The sequence below is a fragment of the Astyanax mexicanus genome, chromosome 8 (genome assembly GCF_023375975.1).
Source record: "Astyanax mexicanus isolate ESR-SI-001 chromosome 8, AstMex3_surface, whole genome shotgun sequence".
Classification (NCBI taxonomy): Eukaryota; Metazoa; Chordata; class Actinopteri; order Characiformes; family Acestrorhamphidae; genus Astyanax; species Astyanax mexicanus.
Genome location: NC_064415.1, coordinates 32,642,104 through 32,663,544, shown reverse-complemented (window position 1 = coordinate 32,663,544; position 21,441 = coordinate 32,642,104). Strand labels below are relative to the sequence as shown.

The window sequence follows — 21,441 nt, the reverse complement described above, 5'->3', positions numbered from 1 at the left end:
GTTTTCACTATTATAACGATGGCAAAAGGCTTATATTAACTCCCTTAATCATAGGTATGTTTGGGCATAAAGTGCAATGAACAAATCTGTCTGCCTGCCACGGACTGTACTGCTCTCACAAAAAAACTCCATTTCCCAGGATACACCTGCCTCTAACCTCCCGGATGTTCCTGACCACGTGACGCCTCATGTGATTTCCCCTGTATATATAGCCCCTGTACTTTTGACCACTGTTTCCTATCCCTTTGTTTTGTTAGTCTTCTCATTGCAGACCTATTTTTGTATTATGACTACCCTTTTGCCCTTCTACTCATTATTGAATATACTGTGTATGACCTCCTTGCATACATACTCTGGTATGTTGCTTGTCTCTGCTGCCCTTTTGTTATTGACCTTGCCTGTCCCTGTCCATTCCCGTAAGCTTAGCACTTTTTAAATAAACTGTGCTTTTGGTATCTGCGTGTGTCTGTCGTGTGTTGCCCTCAAAGAGCCAGGTGTGATATAATCGTAACCTACATCTCTATTTAAATGACGCAGATGGAAGGTGTGAAAATAGACCCCTTAATGGGGTGCAAGATAACAATGAGCATTATATGACAAGGCTTGTGCACAGTGTATACATTTTAGTCAAAAAAACTAAGACTAAATCCAAATCACCTGTCAAAATTACCACTGCTAGACTACCAGCACAGGGTATTTTTTTTTCTGGATAACTATCTACAATGTAGAAAATAAATTAAATAAAGAAATAGAGAAAAACAGTAAAGAAAAATAAAGAAAAACATGAACTAAATTAAACTTTTGATTGGTACTATACATGTTTATTTAAATAGGATATTTGTTACAATAATAACAATACATTATTAAATTATTACTGTATTATTGTAATGTTATTGGTTATGACACTCAATTAAAATCAAATAGTTACAAATAAAAATGTATGTACTACATAGTATATAATTACAATGTAGAAATATATGAAACAATTTTATTTAACACTAAATACAAAATTACTACAAAAAACTCTCCTAGAAACGAAAAAGTTTAACTAAAAAATGCCATCAATTAACCCTTTCAGACCCTGCATCTATTTACAATGGAGCTGTTGTTCATTAGAATAGACCATGAATGAACCAGCCAATTAACAAGTTTATAAACCAATGAAACAGTAGCTTAGCCCCGCCCACTGAACTGGAAAAACAGTAGTACTAGTAGTAGCCATTGATTAGTAACAGTTTACTAATTTAATGTGATTTAGAACATTTAAATTTTTATTTTGCTGTTTGAGTAAGGTTTATGAAATAAAAAGGTAAATAAAAAATATATCTAAAACATTACACACAGACTTCCAATGCAATGGAAAAAAAAATAGTTAATAGGATTTATTTGCTATATAACTACATTTTATAGTAGAATATTATAGTCTTTTTTCTGTGCATTACAGATAGAAAACCGCATTCTTAAATATCTTTTCTTCACTGGAGATAATTTAGGTCTGAAATGGTCAGTGTAACGTTTATTAGTTTAATTGTCTGACAATTTAATGCTAAATTCGAAAATAGACAATTGAGGGTAAAACTCATTTTTTTTATTCTTACAATTTGGTGTAGTACAGAAGAATTGGGTTTAAATCAATTTTTCCAATTTTCTATTTTTTAATTTCTGCACCTACCAATTAAAATTTCAGGGAAAATGAAAAAAATGTATATATTTCTCTTTTTTTTTTCCCTTTTGTAACAGAGTTGCATTATAAACCATCAGATTTCAAGATACAAAAATGGAAAAATCTAAAAAAGAAAAAGAATCTAGAATCTAAAAAAGGCAGACATGATTGGAAAAGATTGGAAAAAAAAAACAACAAAAAATTCTTCTTCACCAAAGTAAATACAATAAATAAATAAATAAATAAATAAATAATTAATTAAGTTTTATACTTAATTTTCTATGTTTCTATGCTCTATTTTCTATGAAACAGTCAGAAAATTGAAGTGATAAGACGTTATGGATCAACAGAGCGGCTCTTCAGCGCTGACGCTGTGCGTAATGGCGTCATCAGCGTTGCGCTGTGTGTTTTGATGGTGCGCATGCGCGCCAGTTCAAACGCGCTCTGAATTCAAACTGAGCGGCGGGTGAAACACAGAGAGCAGCGCTGCTGAGAGAAACAATCGCGGCAGAGCCATGTCCAAAACACTGCAGGGAATCACGCTGAAAGGCAGCGCCGAGCTCGTGGCGGAGTTTTTCTGTAAGTCGAGCCGTTATTGTGTCCGTTTGTTTGAGAGAACCGGGGATGAACCGTCTTTAAACTGTAAACTGGCTGCGTGTGTAACGTTAGATAGACAAGGTTAGCTAACAGTTAGCTTAGCTTAGTTTAGCTAACATTAACTAGCGTTAAAATAGCTCCACCACGACTCCGTTTAATTTATATACAGTAATTCCGCTGGACACTAGTTAACCTACATTTAGTTGGTCGGTAAAACACTGAGAAGCCTCTTTTTTGTCGTGGTGAAACGTGTTTTTAACGGAGTCTAAACTGGCGGAGGGCGTGTTTAATTGTGCAAACCTTTTAACGTTAACGTGGGTTCGGTTGTCAGTGTTTTAGCACGACAGCAGTCGCGAGTTAACATAGCTAGTTAGTTGTATAGTTTTATGACAAGGTTCCCCGTACAGTTGTCTGTTAGCTAACTAGCTAACTAGATTACATTACACTTGTGGTCATGTGTCGAAAAGCCCCAGTTTCGTCATTATTTATAAATAAATGGCTGATCCTCCTCTGCATGGCCTGCTGTACAACCACAGCTAACACCACATACTGCTTTAGACAAAGTAATGATCATTTAAAAAGTTACTAAATTACTTAAGTCTGACTGATTTAAAGTATATATTTGTTCACTGTGTGTTTTTTTATACAGCGTTTGGGATCAACAGTATCCTGTACCAGAGAGGAATTTATCCTGCAGAGACTTTCTCCAGAGTCACACAGTATGATATGAGTCTTCAGCTCACTACAGACCCCAAGCTAAAGACCTACCTTACCAACGTTGTGACACAGCTCAAAGGTAGACTCACTGTTCACACTACTACTACTGCATTAAAAAATAGAACATTATTGAAATGTTACTTTATTTGAGTAATTCAGTTCAAAATGTAATACTCATAATAATAAAGGTGGAAAATAAAAATCTACATCTCCATAAAAGTTGTTAGCATTGGAAAGCATGTAGTGCTGTACGATTTTCCTGAAAAAACACCTGAACCTGATTTATCACAGTGGACCAACACCAGCAAATGACATGTCTCTCCAAACCATCCCTGATTGTGAAAACTTCACACTAGACCTCAAGCAGCTTGGACTGTGTGCCTCTTCACTGGTTTGGGTGGTTTGGAGAGTCTGCTGGTGTTGCTCCACTGTTTTATCAAGTCCGAAATCATTTCAGTGTTTTCCCGAAAACCATACAGCACTCCAGCTGGACTTGGCACACTTCTTACACTGCCAAAAGCATCAATTGGTCTTTATTTAATATTCTAAGTTTCTGGGATACTGATTTTTAATTTTTTAATTATTAACACTAAGAATAAACTCTTAAAAAATATCACTCTGTGTGTAATACATGTATATAATGAGTTTCACATTTTTAGCTAAAATACTGAAATGAAGTAACTTTTTAATTATATGCACTTTAAAATGCAACCACATAATATAGTAAATCCATAATATCTGTATCACCGTGCCACATGGAATGTCTTCCATATAACCCTAGATACAAGTAATAATCTTTGTATCTATCTATCTCTATCTATCTCTCTATCTATCTATCTAATAAAAATCTGAATTTTTCAAAGGTATGTGATTCTCAATAACAATTTCACAATAACTTCAGTTTATAAACAAACAGCACTATTTAAAGTGCACAATGAATTATTGCTTTCACATTTACTTTCAACAATTAAATACCTATCCCATTTTGAAAATTGCATTAGAACAGTAATTTCATTAATCAAATTAATTTGATTAAACTCCCAGCCCAGATATCTTTTTCTTTTTTTCTTTTCTTCTTTGTATAGATACATTGTAGTTTTTAGTCCATTATCATCTTTTTATGTGGCATGACAACTGTTTCACTGCTAATTGTACTGTGTGTGTGTGTGTGTATATATATATATATATATATATATATATATATATATATATATATATATATATATATATATATATATATATATATATATATATATATATAATTGTAAATAAAATACACTCATATTATAATATTGTTTGATCTTTGCTTTTTATCAATAAACGACTGACCTGTTTTCCACAGAGTGGCTGTTTGATTGCACAGTTCAGAAGCTGGTGGTGGTGATCACATGCCTTGAGACAAATGAAGTCCTGGAGAGATGGCAGTTTGACATTGAATGCGACAAGACTGCAAAGGATAGCAGGTATTATTATATTTGAGGAAATGTCAGTAGATTTGTCCTTATATTATTTGAAGTATCTGCAGGTGAAAGTTTGTGCAGTTGTTAATCTGATCTGTGGTGTGTTGCGTATTTTAGTGCTCCCAGAGAAAAGTCTATAAAAGCCATCCAGGAAGAAATCCGTTCTGTCATCAGACAAATCACAGCCACTGTCACCTTCTTGCCTTTACTGGAAACTGCATGTAAGTATTCTACCTTCTCATTAACTATGTGTCATGAATTACGTTCTTTGTTTCTATTATATTTAACTTGTACTATGAAACATGGTGGTTGAAAGTATGCAAATGTTCCATGTTACATAGGATGGCAAATGTGTGTATGTATATGTATATATGTATGTATGTATGTATGTGTATATATATATATATATATATATATATATATATATATATATATATATATATATATATATATATATATATATATATATATATATATATATATTTTTTTTTTTTTTTTTTAGTTTTGGTAAAGTGTAGTGACAACTAGCTCTCAAACCAAAATTTAAACATAAATACAGGTTTGTGAGAGAGATCTGTATTACTACTACATGGGTTTATAGATATAGATTATTGGGTTTATAGATAGGTATTAGAGTAAAGTCAGTAACTTTACTGTAATACTAAGTAAGGATAATATGTAAGTGCATGTTAATATGAAAATAGTGCTATAGAAAGACTCTTTGTTTGATGCTAAATATTGTCCAAATATGATTTTTGTGAATCGTTGCATTCCTTCTGGGTTATTTTTAGTATGAGATTTTGATTGGGGTAAAAAATGTGGGGTAATTAATTTTGCAGTTCTAGTAATTTATTAAAATAACCGTTTTTTTCTTCATTATATTTTTAAAAATTAGCTCTGCTTTAATTGTCAAGCTTTATATTATCATGGCAGCTTACTGCATCCATGTAGTATAGTTTTATTTTTAGCAAGGTAGTTTAGTGTGCTATTAGTGTTGCACAGATACCTTTTTGAGCTCCCCTCTGTGAACACTAGCACAGAAGTTTTTTGTGTCATCATCTAGCAGAGGCTGGTGGTTTTGTGAATGCTCTTCATTGTTACAACAGTGATCAACACCATGTTGTTTATGTACTGTATAAGTAGGTGTAGAAGTATTCCTAATAAAGTGTATAGCGAGCATCACTAAACATTCTATTTTGAACTGATACAGGTGCCTTTGACCTCCTGATCTACACAGACAAAGATCTGGAGGTTCCAGAGCAATGGGAGGAATCTGGGCCTCAACTTATCGACCAATCTGAGGAAGTGCGGCTCCGGTCTTTCACTACATCGATCCACAAAGTCAACAGTATGGTGGCCTACAAAAGAACAAACTCTATGTAACCATATTCCTTTCTCACTTTGTCTGTTTTTGTACATATTTGTGATGTTTCTATGTTCTCAAATCCCCCCATTTGCTGAGGTTTTATATTTCTGTACCCCCAGAAAATGGAAAATAAATACCCTACTTTGACCCAGTTCAAACATTTGGTCTTCTTAATTATTGCATTTATCATTTAGGCTGCATGCGATGACTGTAGATGGTCAGTAGGTGGCATCAACATCTTGGGAGACGGGAAAATGTATGAATCTGTTCTTAAAAGCACAAAAATGCCAGAATGAATGAAAAATTCCAACTGCTTTTTAATGACCTTTTACATGACTTGCACCTGCTCATAATAAGTGCTTTCATAAAAATGACCCAAATCTTTATTCAGTGTTCTCAGTATGGTTTTATGTTTGCAGTTAAGGATACCAGTTTGTGAAATGGTAATTAATGGAATAATACTACTGCATTTACTATTGTTGATGTGATGCAGCCATCATAAGAGTCTCGAGTCTAGGTTAGTGAGGCTCCCCCATGTACTTTTTTAAGTTGCTATTGTAGTGCTGGGCAATATCACCAAAATATATCAGCAGTGGGGGAGTCTCCTGGTTACATACTGTTTAATGCATAGTGTAATTAAAGTTTTGTAAATAAAGATCAACTGCCTAGCACTATGCTATTGTGTTTTACTGGATTTTCAGCTCTTGCCTATGGCTAGCCAGGCTTTTGGTAGTGGGCTGTATGTATAGTAATTTTGAGGGTGTATTTAAAATAAACCAGGACTGTTACAGAACTGGTTTGGAAATGACCTTTTGCAGTGTTTTGAGATTCTCAGTGTGTCACTTTTATACACCGACCACTTATTGTTTAACTGTGTTAAGGTAAATTTTCATATCACAATAAGACTGAGCAATGGAGGACACATTAGTTAGAAACATGAGATTTACCCAATAATATTATGCTGTCTGAACTAATTAAATGAAAATTACTCATTAAAACCTGCAGAGATTTAAAACTGACTTTTTGGTTGACACTAGACAGAAACATGAAAATGGTTGAATGCTCTTCTTTTCATCAGACTCTGATGTGTTTGCATCATGTTTTGTGTGTCTCTCATTGGGAGATATCTAAGTGGGCTCCCACCACTGAGTATATGTCTCTTTGAACTGAACATTCTGTAAACATCAAAGGCAGGCCTCCCTTGTTGATGGTCCAGCTGAGAGGAGAAGAGGCGCGAGAAGAGAGGCACCTGCTGGACAGATCAGCATGAGAAGAGAAAATTAATGAAGCTGTGTGATGCCTGTACTGTAAATCATGCATCAGGACGTGGATATGGGTTTTTGTACAATTCATTATCATCCATTTATTAGTGAATGAATTTGTGCTGCAATGATTAAGGCCAATGATATTAATGGACCTAGTTCCCAATCATAGTAGTGGTTTTGAATGTATGAGTAGTATTTAAATATGCTTTTAGAGCATTTTTCCTGGCTTTATGCATAATATGGCTATGTACATGTATGCTGAACAAATTAGAAGTTTTTTTTTTTTTTTTAGATTTAAAAACGGAGTAGAAAGATGGAAAGTAGTGCAAAGTCAGACTCATGGAAAGCTCTTGTCCAGTATTATCTGTACTGACTGTATGAAAGTCATATCTTTATGTTGTTCATGTGCTACTCAGGCTCTGGATTTTCTGAAGGTTTAAAGCTTCTGGAACATTAAAATCCGTGGTGAAATAGAAATAGGAAAAAAAAATCAACTGAAAATCATTTGAGTCCATATCGTTGATGTCAAATGAAAAACAAGTATCTCCTTTTTTGTCAATTTTATGTTTACTACATAATTTGAACAGACAAAGCATCCCTTACACTGTGCCAAAAAATATTAATGAACGGAGCAATAGAAATACTTTAAACTAGAGGTCTGTGCCAGACTGCTTTTTAAAACTGCTCCTGCCCGCTTACGCATGTTTTTGCCCCTTTATCTCTATCATTTTTCTTAACTATTTATCAAGAGTGCAGACCTCTACTTCAAACTTACCTGAAATAAACTCTTTTTACATTGACTTCCACTGAAAGTTTAGAAGTTTTTTTCTTTTTCCTGTAACAGAAGGTGCTAGGAAAAAAACGAGCACTGGAGTAACCGTCACCAATTGTACCTTGCTAAATGCAGCCTATAATTGAAAAAGCTAACTAATTTGTAAAAAATATTTAAAAGGTTACGTTTTTGTTTAGTTTCTTAGCAAAGCCACTTTCATCCCTATCTGGGTGGAGTTTCCATGTGAGTTTTCTCCTGGTATTTTGGTTTCCTCCCACAGTCCAAAAACATGGATACTCCGATGCAGTACTCCAGGTGGACGGACAGACCACCTGGACCAGAGTGTGTTGGGGTGTAATTGTACTGGGTGTAAATGGTTCTGTGTAAAACCTGTTTGTAAAAGCATCCTTGTGTAAGTTCTAAGTATAAATTTATTGATTCATTCTATTTGGCCTGAACTGTATTAGTACAAAACTGATATTGCTACATTTAGTTCTGTATATATATATACATTTTAACCCTCTCATGCATGAATTATAATAAACTCAGTCAGGATTTTTTTTCTAAGTGTTTTTATACATCCTTAGGGATGTAAAACAAGGTTTGAAAAAAATATATATTCTATCTTTATTCGATAAAGAAATATTTATCTGTCCACTCAAGTGTACTTCATGCATTTTTTGTTGTAAAAAAAACACAAATGTAATTCAGTTATACAGTTGTAATATGGTATTCTGTTGGAATAGTGGAACTGAGGAGGATATTGTGACACAAGAAAATGTCTCTGAACCGTAGAACCTTATAGAATCTTGATTGTGACTGGTATTATCATACTGTATTCTTGTCAAGTCTCTGAACTGTTAAGTGAGCATATTCTCTTATAGTATTTTATAGCATGTATCATATTTCCTGTCAAATCATGCTTGTTGCTAATTTCTGAGACTATTTTCTATGATGGTTGCCAAAGCATACAGGGCACAAAGCTACAAGACACTGCATGCAGATGTACTTGGTTCTTCGTGTGCTGGCATTTTATACTTTCTTGAGCTGGGGCCAGTGGTTTCCAGGGGCATACTGGATATTGGGGTGCCCTTAGTTTCAACAGCCTCATCTCCTTCATCTCCGTTCCTCAGCCTCAACTCCCTCAGTAACATTTCCAGACTCACCTTCACTATCACTGCTTGACCCTACTTCTCTGCTTGCAACTGTCTGTACTGGCAGACATTCCTCAATTAAAGAAGTTGATTTACAGCCAAAACATTAAACAATATGAATTATTTTAAAAAACAACACTGGAAGTAATTGACATTGCATTAAAGTTGAAAAATAGCTAATGATGCATGATGTACAATTAAGTGGACAGATGATTAATCTACAATTCCCTCAAATATAAAATCAAAATTTCGAAAATCTTTACATAATATGTCACCTTAGATGTTACTTGATGTAATTATATATTTTTTTACCTGCGGTGATATAATTTTATAAAAGGTAGAAACAAAAATAGCCAAGGTGTTTGGTGGTTTTCCCTGTCTGCCGGCCATCTTGATTTCATTGACTTCTTTTTCCCATTACAATGACCAACCAATGGGATTTTTTTGTATAGGATGATGCAATAGCTTCCACTACAGTGGACTATATGCAGCAGTGCCCAAAATTGCAAGCATATTTAAAGAAAAAAAAAATTAAACAGCTGTACACTGTAGTGACCTCTATGCATGAAAGGGTTAATAGAGAAATTTTCTCCAAAAGTCAGATTCAACATTATATGTTCATGATATGTACTCCTGTTTCTTCAGTATTGGATTCAGTTCATAGTGCTTTTCCAACGATGTGGAACCATTACTGTTCTGGTTCGCGAGTCTAATTTTGAACTGTTCGGCGTGTTTCCACCAGCAAAACTAGGTTCCAGAACCAGGACCGCTTCTCTTCACTGCCGCTCTGCAACGCCCTCTGTTGATGAAGTATGATATGACATTTTGACGATTCCATTATAACTGGTGGAACTGCTGGTTCGTTGAATAGCACCACAGTTCAAGAACTAGAGTTCTTTTGGTGTAAAAGAGCATTGTAAGGTGTACTCGCTTGTGTCGCCACTTATTTACAGATTTTTGGCTATGTTTTGAGTTATTTTCATACAGGTAAATCTATATTGCTAAACAAGCTTCTTTTCTATAGTGTTGCCACATGAAAAGATCAAAATATAAAATATTTGCAGAAATTTAAGGTGTGCACTCACTTCTGCTGGATACTGTGTACCTCTAGTGTGGAACAACAGCTGCTAGGCTAATGCTGCTAACAAACACTGAAACTGGACGGTCACCCCCAGTCACAGTGATAAGAGATGTTTTTGAGTGTGATAAGCCTGCTATAGAGATGAGACTGTGTCAGTTTCTGTTTCTGAGGTAAATTATTAATATTACTACTCCCGCTGATCAGTCGTGACACATCTTTGCTCTTACTGAACACTTCAAATAACAAGCAGGAAAGTACCTGTTTCTCCTCATGTGATGAAGTGAAAATGCATATTTAAATAAGCCTAACTTACAGTCATAGCAATGCCCAGCAAGAGTTGAGAAATCACATACGACATTCAATAACTCAGTTAGAAGTATGGATACTATAGTTTAAAATACTTTTGCTTGAGTAAAATGTGTTTCAAAACCGGCTTACAGAGCATTCATTTATACTAGAGACCACCACCAAATACATTTTGAAACCATGAAATGAGACTGTGCCACAGGAGCCTATAAAACATTTTTCCTAAAAGCCATAATGACTATACTGTCCTATTAAATGTTAGTGTTGAAAAAATTGGGATGCACTAGGTTGTCTGGTTTAGGTCCATATATGCCTATTGAAAATGAATGCATTCATTTCAATGCAAATATTTTAATATTAAACCTTAGTTGGGAATGGGATGTTTTGAGAGCTTGGGTTTTCTCAAGTATCTCGACCAAACAAGCTGAAATGAAATAGGATCAACGAGGCTGTTTTTAAAACATAAGGAGTAGAAAATTCAGAAAATTGTGTGAAAATATAAGGAGTAGAAGTAAAAAGGCGACTAAAAAGCAATTACTACAGTAAAAGATAGATAACCACCATTTCTACTTAAGTAAGGTAATGAAAGATTTGTGCTTTACTATCTCTGATGCTCAGTTAAACAAAATTATTAAGTAAATAAAAAGAACTGAACACAAAAAATGGGAGGACGCACACGATCGTGAATAATTAAATATATATTTTTCCCTTCAACAGTTTTATGCAAGAGTTTTTCATGTAGACATAAGAAACCAAAAATCTCACCACATAAAACAAGACTTGATATAAAGTTAATAAATATACAAAAGACATGTGAAAATCGTAACACAAAGTGACAAAAATCGAAAACATTCCTCTGTATATCTGAAGTGGACGTGTACGGTTGCAGTTGCCTATGTTAGCTTAGCTCTATGGTGCACTTTAGTGAGAAATAAGTTATGTTCTTTTGTGCATCTACTTCTCTGTTTCGTCGTTTCAGTGAGTGAGCTACAGATAAAGCCCAAGACGGGCCTAAAACAATAAATAGAGCTCTGTATCAACGCCCTCACACATAGAGGCTAAGTAGAGTCTGGAATGACACACAAAAATCTTTCTTTCTGTTCTTCACTTGCTCTCTTTCATCAGGTCTCGCACTGTACGCAGTGATTTATATCACCTGGAAAGGTCAAAGCAAGTGATGGCTACCCTGCGCTCGAGTACACGTGTATGTGTCTTTCAGAGTTATGCCGATTTATGCTGTTTAGAGGAAGCAGTTCTTGTGTTTTATTTGCTGTTTAATTTGAAACATGAGCCTGTCTCCCTTCTGTAGAGCCTTCTTAGAGAGTTTTCAGTGACTAGACAAGCGGAAACAATTGATTCTCAAGGCCAATAGCGTTCAGCGTAAATCAGCCCTCACTTTTAGAATCTACGAGAGGTTGTGTTATTGATTTAAATAGATTACAACCACACAGACACAGCCAAACTTTTGATTTGTATAGAGTGGAACACATTGCTTCAGTGCTGCAGTCCTCCTTCCGTCAGAGCGAGTTGTAACCAGCAGGATTGTACTGATTCTCAAGTCAAAACTGCATTAAATGCTAACTAGGGATGCACCATATTTGGCAACCGAAAATGGCAAAAAACAGAAAAACAAACTGAACTTGTTTTTTTCAGTGGAATAATCGAAACGTCCGAAATCTTTATACAGAATAATGACTTTTTTCATTTTTTTTAGCTGATTTTAGGTCACAATGACAAAATTATTTTAGGATTTTTTTCAGCTTTCCTGAAAAGCAAACTGTAGGTAAATAACCAAAAAAAATGAAATCTTTGTTTCCTTTTGTTTGGTTTTAGCTTTGGCCCCCAAAAAATGATTTTGGTGCATCACTACTGCAAACTCGCTGTGTAGCAGAAATCATGACTGAATTATCAGTTGCTTAAACCTTCACAGCTAAGCTTCATTAGTGAAGGAAGGAGTTTGTCTTGCAGTTGCAGATGGGCTGATCCGTGTTGGTCATGAATTATGGGTTTAAAGTCCTCCGTTCAGTAAGGCCGCCTCCTCGCCGTGCTCAGATAAGAGTTTCCAATTCTGCCTGTTCTTCCTACAGCCCTCCAGCAGGGGGGAGCAGGAGTCTGATATACTGGCCAGTGTCTGGAAGGAGAGAAAGAGGGAAAGAGCAGAGAGTGTTGTGAATAAGAAAATTACCACATTCTTTAAGACACTGTAGACATTATTTAGCACAGGAAAGAACTTCAACAAATTCACTGCAGTTTCATAACTGGCCACGTTTATCACTATTCTCATTTATCACTGGCCACTATTCAGTTTATTCAGTAGTGTCTGGTTATTATTCCCACTTATTGTTTAAACTCATACTGGTAGACACATTTTAGAATGAGAACCACAATACCCCTTTAAGAATAAGGGGTACCCTGCTCAAGGAACGTTGCCATGCTCATTGCTATCTTCCACCCTGTCAACAGTCTATTTTCATGCCTTGCGCCTGCGATGTTAAAACAGCAGTTTATGAATATATCTACATTGATGGGCGTGGTGGTCTGCAAGTGAGGTGCGTTCAGGTCAATTTCTGCCGTGTGCGCCAACACAGATGCGCCATTGACTGAAATTAACCTAGACAACAGTCAAGAGTCTAGCTCCTTAATCACACACATAGACGCAAATTTGAAAATAAACAGAATAAAAAATAAAATAACATTGCTGTTTCCTTAAATGTGCTACTGTTAAGATACGAACGCACCAAAGTCAGAGCTCACCTGCCTCTTAAAGGGAATGACAAGTGACACACTAATTGGTTTATTTCCTATCCTGCCCAAAACACACCCATGATTAATTAAGAGAATTAGTACATCTCTTTTGTGCGTTTCAAGCAGCGTAAGGTGTATTTTTTGCTAAAGACCCCTAAACAAGCTGATGATCATAACAACAACAATGCAAAATATATCTATATCTAGAGCACTTTCACACAGGAATCTCTAAATAGTTTACAGATAAATATGTATATACAGAAGATTTTGTGGCATTCATATAAAAAATATATATTTTTTTCCCCATATTTTAGGTCTGTTTTGGCTGTTATGCTTGCATTTGAGGAATTTGACATTAACCCTTGTGAGGTGTTATTGCCCCGTGCTGGGTTGTCATGCTCTGGCAAGTGTTTATTTTTAGAGTTGTTTTTGTGTTCTTGTATCCAGATACATGTGCAGAGGACCTAAAACTACACCCAGGTTTTGTACTTTAAACTTAATAGATAAAGCAAGAGGTTTTAGTTTCTTACAAATCAGTTTAGAGAATTATTATTATTTTTTTATTTCTTTAGTTATGTTGAGAAAGTATGCTTTTTACCTCATACAACTGTGTGCAAATAGCGTCTATGAAAGACACCTGCATGCTGGGAATCTTATCACGCTTTTCTCTGTTCATCAGATCCTGAAAGAGAACGAGAAAGAGAGAGAGAGAGAGAGAAAGAGAGTGTGAAATGCAAATGTAAAGGTGGCGGTGACGTCTGTCTAATGCTGCTGTTGACTCGGCTTTTCTGTTCTGACTGTATAATGTAGAGAATGCAGGAAGTGAACTTACAATGGGTTCAATGTTCAGCTCTCTTCGTTCTTTGTCCCCTTGCTCAAAGAATTCTGTGGCGACAAGCTCTGCAATCTGAGAAGACAAGCAGACCAAAGTGTTTAGAAGAAAAGAAGGAGGATTTAGGACTTGCGGGAAATCCTCATCTTCATACTAATCTTGATTCACTTCTCTTCCTCTTGTAGCTCTGAGATTCAGGCCATCTATCAAACTGCGAGCTCAGACTATTACGGCTCTTCTTCTTCTGGTTTCTTCTCTCACTGTTTTACCCTCCTGCTAATGCTACTCAACCCTGACAGCTCTGCGCTTCCTGCTCTTCTGTGGATGGCTTTCATCACTGCATTATTAGCACATTACTCATCTGTTTCACTTCTGGTTTTAGCCAGTGATAGTTAACAATGAAAAGTATACACATTACATCTTTCCGTGTTAGTATTTTACCATCAATTTCCCGTGTTAAAATGTTTAAAAACTATTCCTGTGCCTCTCCAAATTGAAATGTCACTAACCTCGCAAAAACTGCCAGCCGGGCTGCTGCAAGTGGCAGTTCTCGCGAGGTTAGTGACATTTCAGTTTGCTAAAAAGATTACAGCTCTGTTCACAGCAGATAGTTAACATTAGCTATCTTGTATAAGTAACTATAGGTTTAAATCGGATCTCCGGTTGATTCTGCTATTTACGGAGACCTTAAATATACACTAGGGAAGCACGGTTTGACAAGGCAGCTCAACTCGACAGAACACTGGTCAAAGCAGGTGCTTAGTAGCTTAGGAGTTTAGTAGCGCTAGTTTAGCTGAAAGAAACCTTATCAATGCCGCGGGGAGAGTGGTGCCACTCGGCCACAGAGGGGTGGGGGAGGCAACAGTCGCAAAAGCCAGCCTCTGCTCGCACCACGCCGTTGATAACATTTCTTTCGGCTGCGGGGCAGCTTTAACTAGCACTCATTTTAAAATGAATGAAAAAACAATGAAATGAGGGCAGTCTGAGAAACTTGGTCTGTGAAAAGGGGGCGGGTCTAAACAAATGAGTAGGCAAGTCTGACAACATGACAAATATTTTTATCTTCATTTCTACAGAATAAAAGGCACTACAGCATCCAAGCTTATACACACTTTACTAATTTCAACACTGTAAACAAAACCTGGTATTTAAATCCAACTCTTATTCAGGATCTTAAAATCACCATTTTTCAGGAGAAGACAACAAACAAGCTGTAGTCATGCTAGCTCTTCATGCTGTCCAAAAAGTAGGTCAGGAAAACAGCTTGATATTCCCTCGTGGTTGTTACCAGAACACAGCTCTAATCATCAAGCAGGATGTGATGATTTCATCTTAATCAGACCTGCTTTATTAAACTGCCATCTGGGTCATGTGTTAATTAGGCAGTTGTAATCAAGAGGAAAGACCCTAAAGATAGCTCAGCTGAAGTGTGTATGTGTGTGAGGGAGGGAGGGATGGGAAAGGGATGATTACAAGGTGATAATTATTTTGTTTCTAGTTAGACATGTATAGATCTGAATGAACCATATTATGTCAAAAGCCCTTTCTTACATTGGCCAATGTTAATGTTCATGAGTCCACCATCAGGACCTTCAAAAAGAACATGCTACTCATCTGCAGTTTGCTAAAGATCATGTGGATAAGCCAGAATGCTATTGGGAGAACGTTTTGTGGACAGATGAGACCAAAATAGAACTTTTTTGGTTTAAATAAAAAGCGTTATGTTTGGAGAAAGAAAAAAACAATGCATTCCAACAGCAAGAGTTTTATCCCACATGTGAAACATGGTGGTGGTAGTATCACGGTTTGGGCCTGTTTTGCTGCATTTGGGCTAGGACAGCTTGCATTTATTGATGGAACAATGAGTTCTGCATTATATCAGATACTTAAATTCTAAAGGAAAATATAAGGACATCTGATAATGAAATAAATATCGAGGAATGGTGGGTCATGCAGCTTTTGGCTGGTACTGTATAAGGACGGGTTACTTTCTCAGGGGGACGTCCAGGGAAAATTATTCACACTTAGTGATAAAACTCAATTGAACTGCAAAAAAAAAAAAAAAAAAGAAACAGGAGGACCAGTAAGTTTTTCAAATTTTTTGGTCACGTGACATCGCGTTCAGTAGCTCCTCCATTTCCACTCGCTGTTGTGTTTACGTGGCTCTTCCTGGAAACACACGCCCAAAGTGTAATTATGGTGTGTAGCAGTGGAAAATAGCTATTTTATTTTATTTAATGAGACGAAACTCAGAGATCGTCCAGGTGGGACTAAAATTACCGGAGGACCACGCAGTTCGACGAGAAACAGTAGATAATCCAGCCTGTATATTTTCTAGAGCATGTCTGAGAAAAACAGATACATGGTCGTTTCGGAAGGACATAAAATCACAGAGGACCCACCAGGAAACTAATCCTGTCTGGATAAGGCTCAAGAACTGGTGTAATGGTAAAAGCAAAGGATTGGAAATAGATAGTTTATAATAGTCTATACCCAATCCATTAAAATGTGGTAAATCCACTGAATCACATTGTGGCATTACTTAATTTAAAAACACCAAGTAAGCTTAGAAAAAGGCTGTTTAATTCTAATATCTATATAGAGGTTAAAAAAATAATTTAAAGTAATACACTAATGTCACAGCAAGGTCAGAAGTGGACCTAGGAAAGAATAAAATAAATAAAATGCAGGACATAGGGCCTTTCAGGTCAAGAAATGAAGCAGCCCTGAGCGTGTGTGTGTGTGTGTGTCTATTTGTGTCTGTGTGTGTGTGTGTGCCTGTTGGTAAATAAAGCTGACAGGAGCACAGCTGTGGCTTCACCCACTTCTAATGAGCAAGCCTGGCTGCTAATTGCTGTACAGAGAGCACAGAGAGAGGAAGTGCAAGATGTGTGAGATAAATGAGAAGGAGAAAGGTACATGTGAGAGAGACAAACAAGTAAGGTGTAAACAAGAGTAACACAGAAGTAAACAAGTAAAGATATAAAAGGAAAATGTATTTTTTGGTTCCTTAGAGTGTGATATTATCAAATACATGCATCTTCTGGGTATACTGTATGTAGTAGGGCTGTGTATTGGCAAAAAAGTGGAGATATTATACATGATACAGGAGTTACCATTCAATATGTTGCAATATACAGTGATATGAAAAAGTTTGGCCATTTTTATGATTTTCCTTTATAAATCATTGGTTGTTCGGAGCAGCAATTTCAGTTAAATATATCATATAACAGATAAACACAGTGATATTTAAAAAGTGAAGTGAAGATTATAGGATTTACAGAATTGTGCAATTATTCAAAAAACAAAAAATAGGCAAGTGCATAAATTTGGGCACCCTTGTCGTTTTATTGAATTTAATACCCTTAACACTAATTATTGGAACACAAAATTTGTTTTGGTAAGCTCACTGACCCTTGACCTACATTCACAGGTAAATCTTATTATGAGAAAGAGTTAAAATGACCAATTGCATGTGCCAACATGGGAGCCTCCAAACAAAAACTCTCAAATGACCTGAAAACAAAGATTGTTCAACATCATGGTTTAGTGGAAGAATACAAAAAGCTCATAAGCTCAGAGATTTCAGCTGTCAGTTTTCACTGTGAGGAACATAGTGAGGAAATTGAAGACCACATGCACAGTTCTAGTTAGGGCCTGAAGTGGCAGCCAAGAAAAATCTCAGATAATCAGAGTAGAAGGATGGTAAGAACAGTCATAGTGAACCCACAGACCAGCTCCAAAACCTATATCATCATGCTGCAGATGGAGTCACTGTGCATCTTTCAGCTATTTAGCGAATTTTGAACAAGGAAAGACTGTATGGGAGAGTAATGCAGAAGAAGCCTTTTCTGAGCACATGCCACAAACAGAGTCGCTTGAGGTATGCTAAAGCACATTTGAACAAGCCAGCTTCATTTTGGAATAAGGTGCTGTGGACGGATGAAACTAAAATTAAGTTATTTGGAGGTTGTTATGCATGGCAGAAAAAGAGAACACAGCATTCCAAGAAAAACACTTAAAGCTACTAACAGTAAAATTTGGTGGTGGTTCCATCATGTTGTGTGGCTGTGTGTTCAGTGCAGGTACTGGAAATCTTGTTGAAGTTGAGGGTCCAGTCAATATTAGCAGATTCTTGAGAACAATGTTCAAGAATCAGTGAGAAAGTTGACCCTAAACTCTGCTCACAATCTACTAAAGCGTTCATACAGAGGAACAAGTACAACGTTCTGGAATGATCATCTCAGTCCCCAGACCTGAATATTATTAAAATCTGTGGTGTGATTTAAAGTGGGCTGTTTATGATCAGAAACCATCAAGCCTGACTGAATTGGAGATGATTTGTAAAGAAGAATGATCCAAAATACCTTCAACCAGAAGCCAGACTCACATTGGAAGCTAAATGAAGAGTTTAGAGTCTGTTATTTCTGCAAAAGGAGAATCTACTAAATATTGATGTATTTTTTTTCTGTTGGAGTGCACAAATTTATGCAACTGCCTAGTTTTGTTTAAAGAATTATTGCACAATTTCTGTAAATCCTACTATATGAACTTCATTTCACCTCTCAAATATCACTGTGTTCTTCTGCTATATGATATATTTAATTGAAGTTGCTCATTTGAACAACCTATGATTTATAAAGCAAAATCATGAAAATTATCATGGCTGCCCAAACTGTTTCATACCACTGTATTTATTGTTAAAATGTCGCCTCGATCTTGTCTTGTAAACCAAATATAGTGTCTCGTCTCTTGACAGGATATGTGAATGACATTGCTTTCTTTCTCTTACCCTCTTTTGTACAGGCCAGGGCTTCGTAATAGCAGAGATATCACATGCCGTCATCAGCATAGACCTGCAATGTACACATGACACCACAGAGTCACCACAGAATCAGAAAACCAAACAAAAAAAATACCTCAGCCTTTTTTCACCTCCAGAAAACAGCAATAATGCAAGGTCTGTTCTGAGAGCTGTTCATAGGCATATTGACAGTGTGTCTCAGTCCTACTTACTTCAGCAAGTCTCTGTGGCATTCATCCTCCCAGACAAACTGACTGTTCTTTGTGAGTTCAAAGAACTCCGTTCTCCTCCTGCAGTGGCGGTAGGTGGAAAACAAAGTGCCAGTTATTCTCATAGTTATTCCCACAGCCTACTCACACTCAGACCGACTACTGATAAAAACCATAAGACATTTAAAGATTTCAATATTTGATACTGCTCCAGGAAACTGTGTAATACAGTTCCTGGAGTTTGATTTACAGTGAAATAAAACCAGGGACAAAAATTGTATGAGATCAAATGATTTCTTTGTTTGTGACTTCAGCTCTGCCAGACTTTTCTATGTCTTTTGTCATGAGTCATAAGTACCCAAAGGGCACAGAAGTGGGCACAAACATGCCCCGGCTTGCTACATGACTTGGCGCTTTATAATTGCTGTGTGAAGTCAATTAGAATTAATTTAAACCTCTGCTGAGTTCTTAAAACACTTCTGATGCTTAATTCCTTAAATATGGCTGGTAGCTGGTACCTACTTCATGTAGACGGCCAGGTCAGTGGCCAAGATAGCCTTCTCGATCATCTTCAGCGTGGTTTTGTACTCCTCCAGAGAAAGGCTGCTTAGAATTTGACTGCCCTTAACAAACAGAATGGAGAAACATTGTTAACATTTACGAAACATAACATGTAAAACACAAGCATTCATTCAATGCAATTGTATTGAGTAGTTCAAGAAACCAACCAATGTCCTTCACTGCTTTAGTAAATCGGTAATATGCAGTTTTAATTAAACTTATCACTTAAAAAATGAAGAGTTTCTTTGATTTTACCAAATTGAAAACCTCTGGAATATAATCAAGAGGAAGATGGATGATCACAAGCCGTCAAACCAAACTGAACTGCTTGAATTTCTGCACCAGGAGTGGCATAAAGTTATTCAAAAGCAATGTGTAAGACTGGTGGAGGAGAACATGCCAAGATGCATAAAAACTGTGATTAAAAACCAGGGTTATTCCCCCAAATATTTATTTCTGAACTATTAAAACTTTATGAATGTGAACTTGTTTTGTTTACATTATTTGAGGTCTGAAAGCTCTGCATCTTTTTTGTTATTTCAGCCATTTCTCATTTTCTGTAAATAAATGCTCTAAATGACAACATTTATTATTTGAAATGTTGTCTGTAGTTTATACAATAAAACAACAATGTCAATTGTACTCAAATATATACCTATAAATAGCAAAATCAGAGAAACTGATTCAGAAACTTAAGTGGTTTCCTATTTTTTTCCAGAGCTGTATCTGCAATTTAACATCACTTCTAAAGGCTTTGCTGTCAATGTATAAAATTCAATGCTCTTGGATGTCTTGCATAAGCATATCACAAACTTTTCCATGGTGTGTAATTGCTGGCTCTGTAATAAAAGATTAAAAATATAGTGCTCTGGTTAATTGTTATCTCTGTTTCGCTTCAGCAAATACAATAAATTCTGTTGGTTGAAGGTTAGGCTACATATTTGTCTAAATTAAACTACACAACTAACAACCAACCTTCCCCACTCAGGTATAAGGACATTTTACTACATCAGGATGCTTTTAGTGGACTATAGCTCTGCTTTTAATATGGTCATTCCACACGAACTCAATAATAAACTGTCCATACTCGTCCTGCACTCCACCTTTTGCAACTGGCTTCTGGACTTCCTGACTGGCAGGGTTGGCGACAGGATTTCAGCCAGAATCACCACCTACACTGCAGGCCTGTTGCAACAGGACAGGCAAACCAAGCAACTGCCTGGGGCCCTGAGCTGGCCTGGGGCCCCCAGACAATGACTGGTAATGAAATAGAATTTTTTAAGGCCGTTTAAACACTGACTAACTGACATTAGTTTCACTCTCAAATCATGGAAACAGCACACCAAAACCTTAACCTATCCTTCAGATTTTATAATATTTAATAAAGTTAACCTTACTCATCTTAACTTTTCTGTATATACTGTTTTATATATTTATATTTGTAGCCGTGCTCTGGCTGAACTTAGTTATGTGCACTGCGAAAGAGACAAGGCATTTTAGTAAAGGTGGTGGTTATAGTGTGTTTTACACCATTGCTTTGCTGTTTGAACTGCACATTAATCCACTTAATGTTATTTTTTATCTATTCAAAGATCCATCACCATCTACTGCTTATCTGGGGGCAGCAGCAGCCTAAGCAAAGAGGTCTAAACCCCCCCTTTCCCCAGCTACCTTTCCAAGCTCTTTTGAGTGTACCCAAAGATGTTCCCAAGCCAGCCGAGAGAGTCTTTCCCAGGGTCTCCTTCCAGTCGGACATGCCCGAAACACCTCACCAGGGGGCGTTTAGGAAGTATCTTGACCAGATGCCTGGACAACCTAATCTGGTTCATCTCAATGTGGAGGAGCAGTGGCTCTATTCTGAGCCCCACCTGGATAACCGAACTCCTCACCCTGTCTCTAATGGAGAGTC

The 21,441-nt window shown here is 36.5% G+C and overlaps 2 protein-coding genes across 5 annotated transcripts in view; one reads left to right on the top strand and one right to left on the bottom strand.

Moving 5' to 3' along the window:
• Positions 1-2,083: 2,083 nt before the first annotated feature.
• Positions 2,084-5,961, top strand: mad2l1 (MAD2 mitotic arrest deficient-like 1 (yeast)). The gene is made up of 5 exons (XM_049483061.1): positions 2,084-2,242; positions 2,910-3,056; positions 4,320-4,440; positions 4,555-4,658; positions 5,648-5,961. Exons 1-5 carry the CDS (start codon positions 2,179-2,181, stop codon positions 5,818-5,820), a joined length of 609 nt encoding a protein of 202 aa, XP_049339018.1. The 5' UTR covers positions 2,084-2,178; the 3' UTR covers positions 5,821-5,961.
• Positions 5,962-11,064: 5,103 nt separating this feature from the next.
• Positions 11,065-21,441, bottom strand: part of pde5ab (phosphodiesterase 5A, cGMP-specific, b) — a 93,818-nt gene continuing 83,441 nt past the window's right edge. For all 4 annotated transcript variants that reach the window (XM_049482727.1, XM_049482728.1, XM_049482725.1 and 1 more), the window contains exons 16-21: positions 19,494-19,594; positions 18,975-19,052; positions 18,751-18,814; positions 13,959-14,033; positions 13,725-13,808; positions 11,065-12,512 (exon numbers count right to left, since the gene is read on the bottom strand). In XM_049482727.1, coding sequence (XP_049338684.1) covers positions 12,390-12,512; positions 13,725-13,808; positions 13,959-14,033; positions 18,751-18,814; positions 18,975-19,052; positions 19,494-19,594 — 525 coding nt within the window. In that variant the 3' untranslated portion in view covers positions 11,065-12,389. The remainder of the gene's footprint in view (positions 12,513-13,724; positions 13,809-13,958; positions 14,034-18,750; positions 18,815-18,974; positions 19,053-19,493; positions 19,595-21,441) is intronic.

Excerpts from the sequence above, each read along its gene's own strand:
- mad2l1 (XM_049483061.1), top strand. The coding sequence starts at position 2,179 with ATGTCCAAAACACTGCAGGGAATCACGCTGAAAGGCAGCGCCGAGCTC. Across the intron at positions 3,057-4,319 it reads CGTTGTGACACAGCTCAAAG|AGTGGCTGTTTGATTGCACA; the intron begins GTAGACTCACTG and ends TGTTTTCCACAG. Across the intron at positions 4,441-4,554 it reads AAGACTGCAAAGGATAGCAG|TGCTCCCAGAGAAAAGTCTA; the intron begins GTATTATTATAT and ends TGCGTATTTTAG.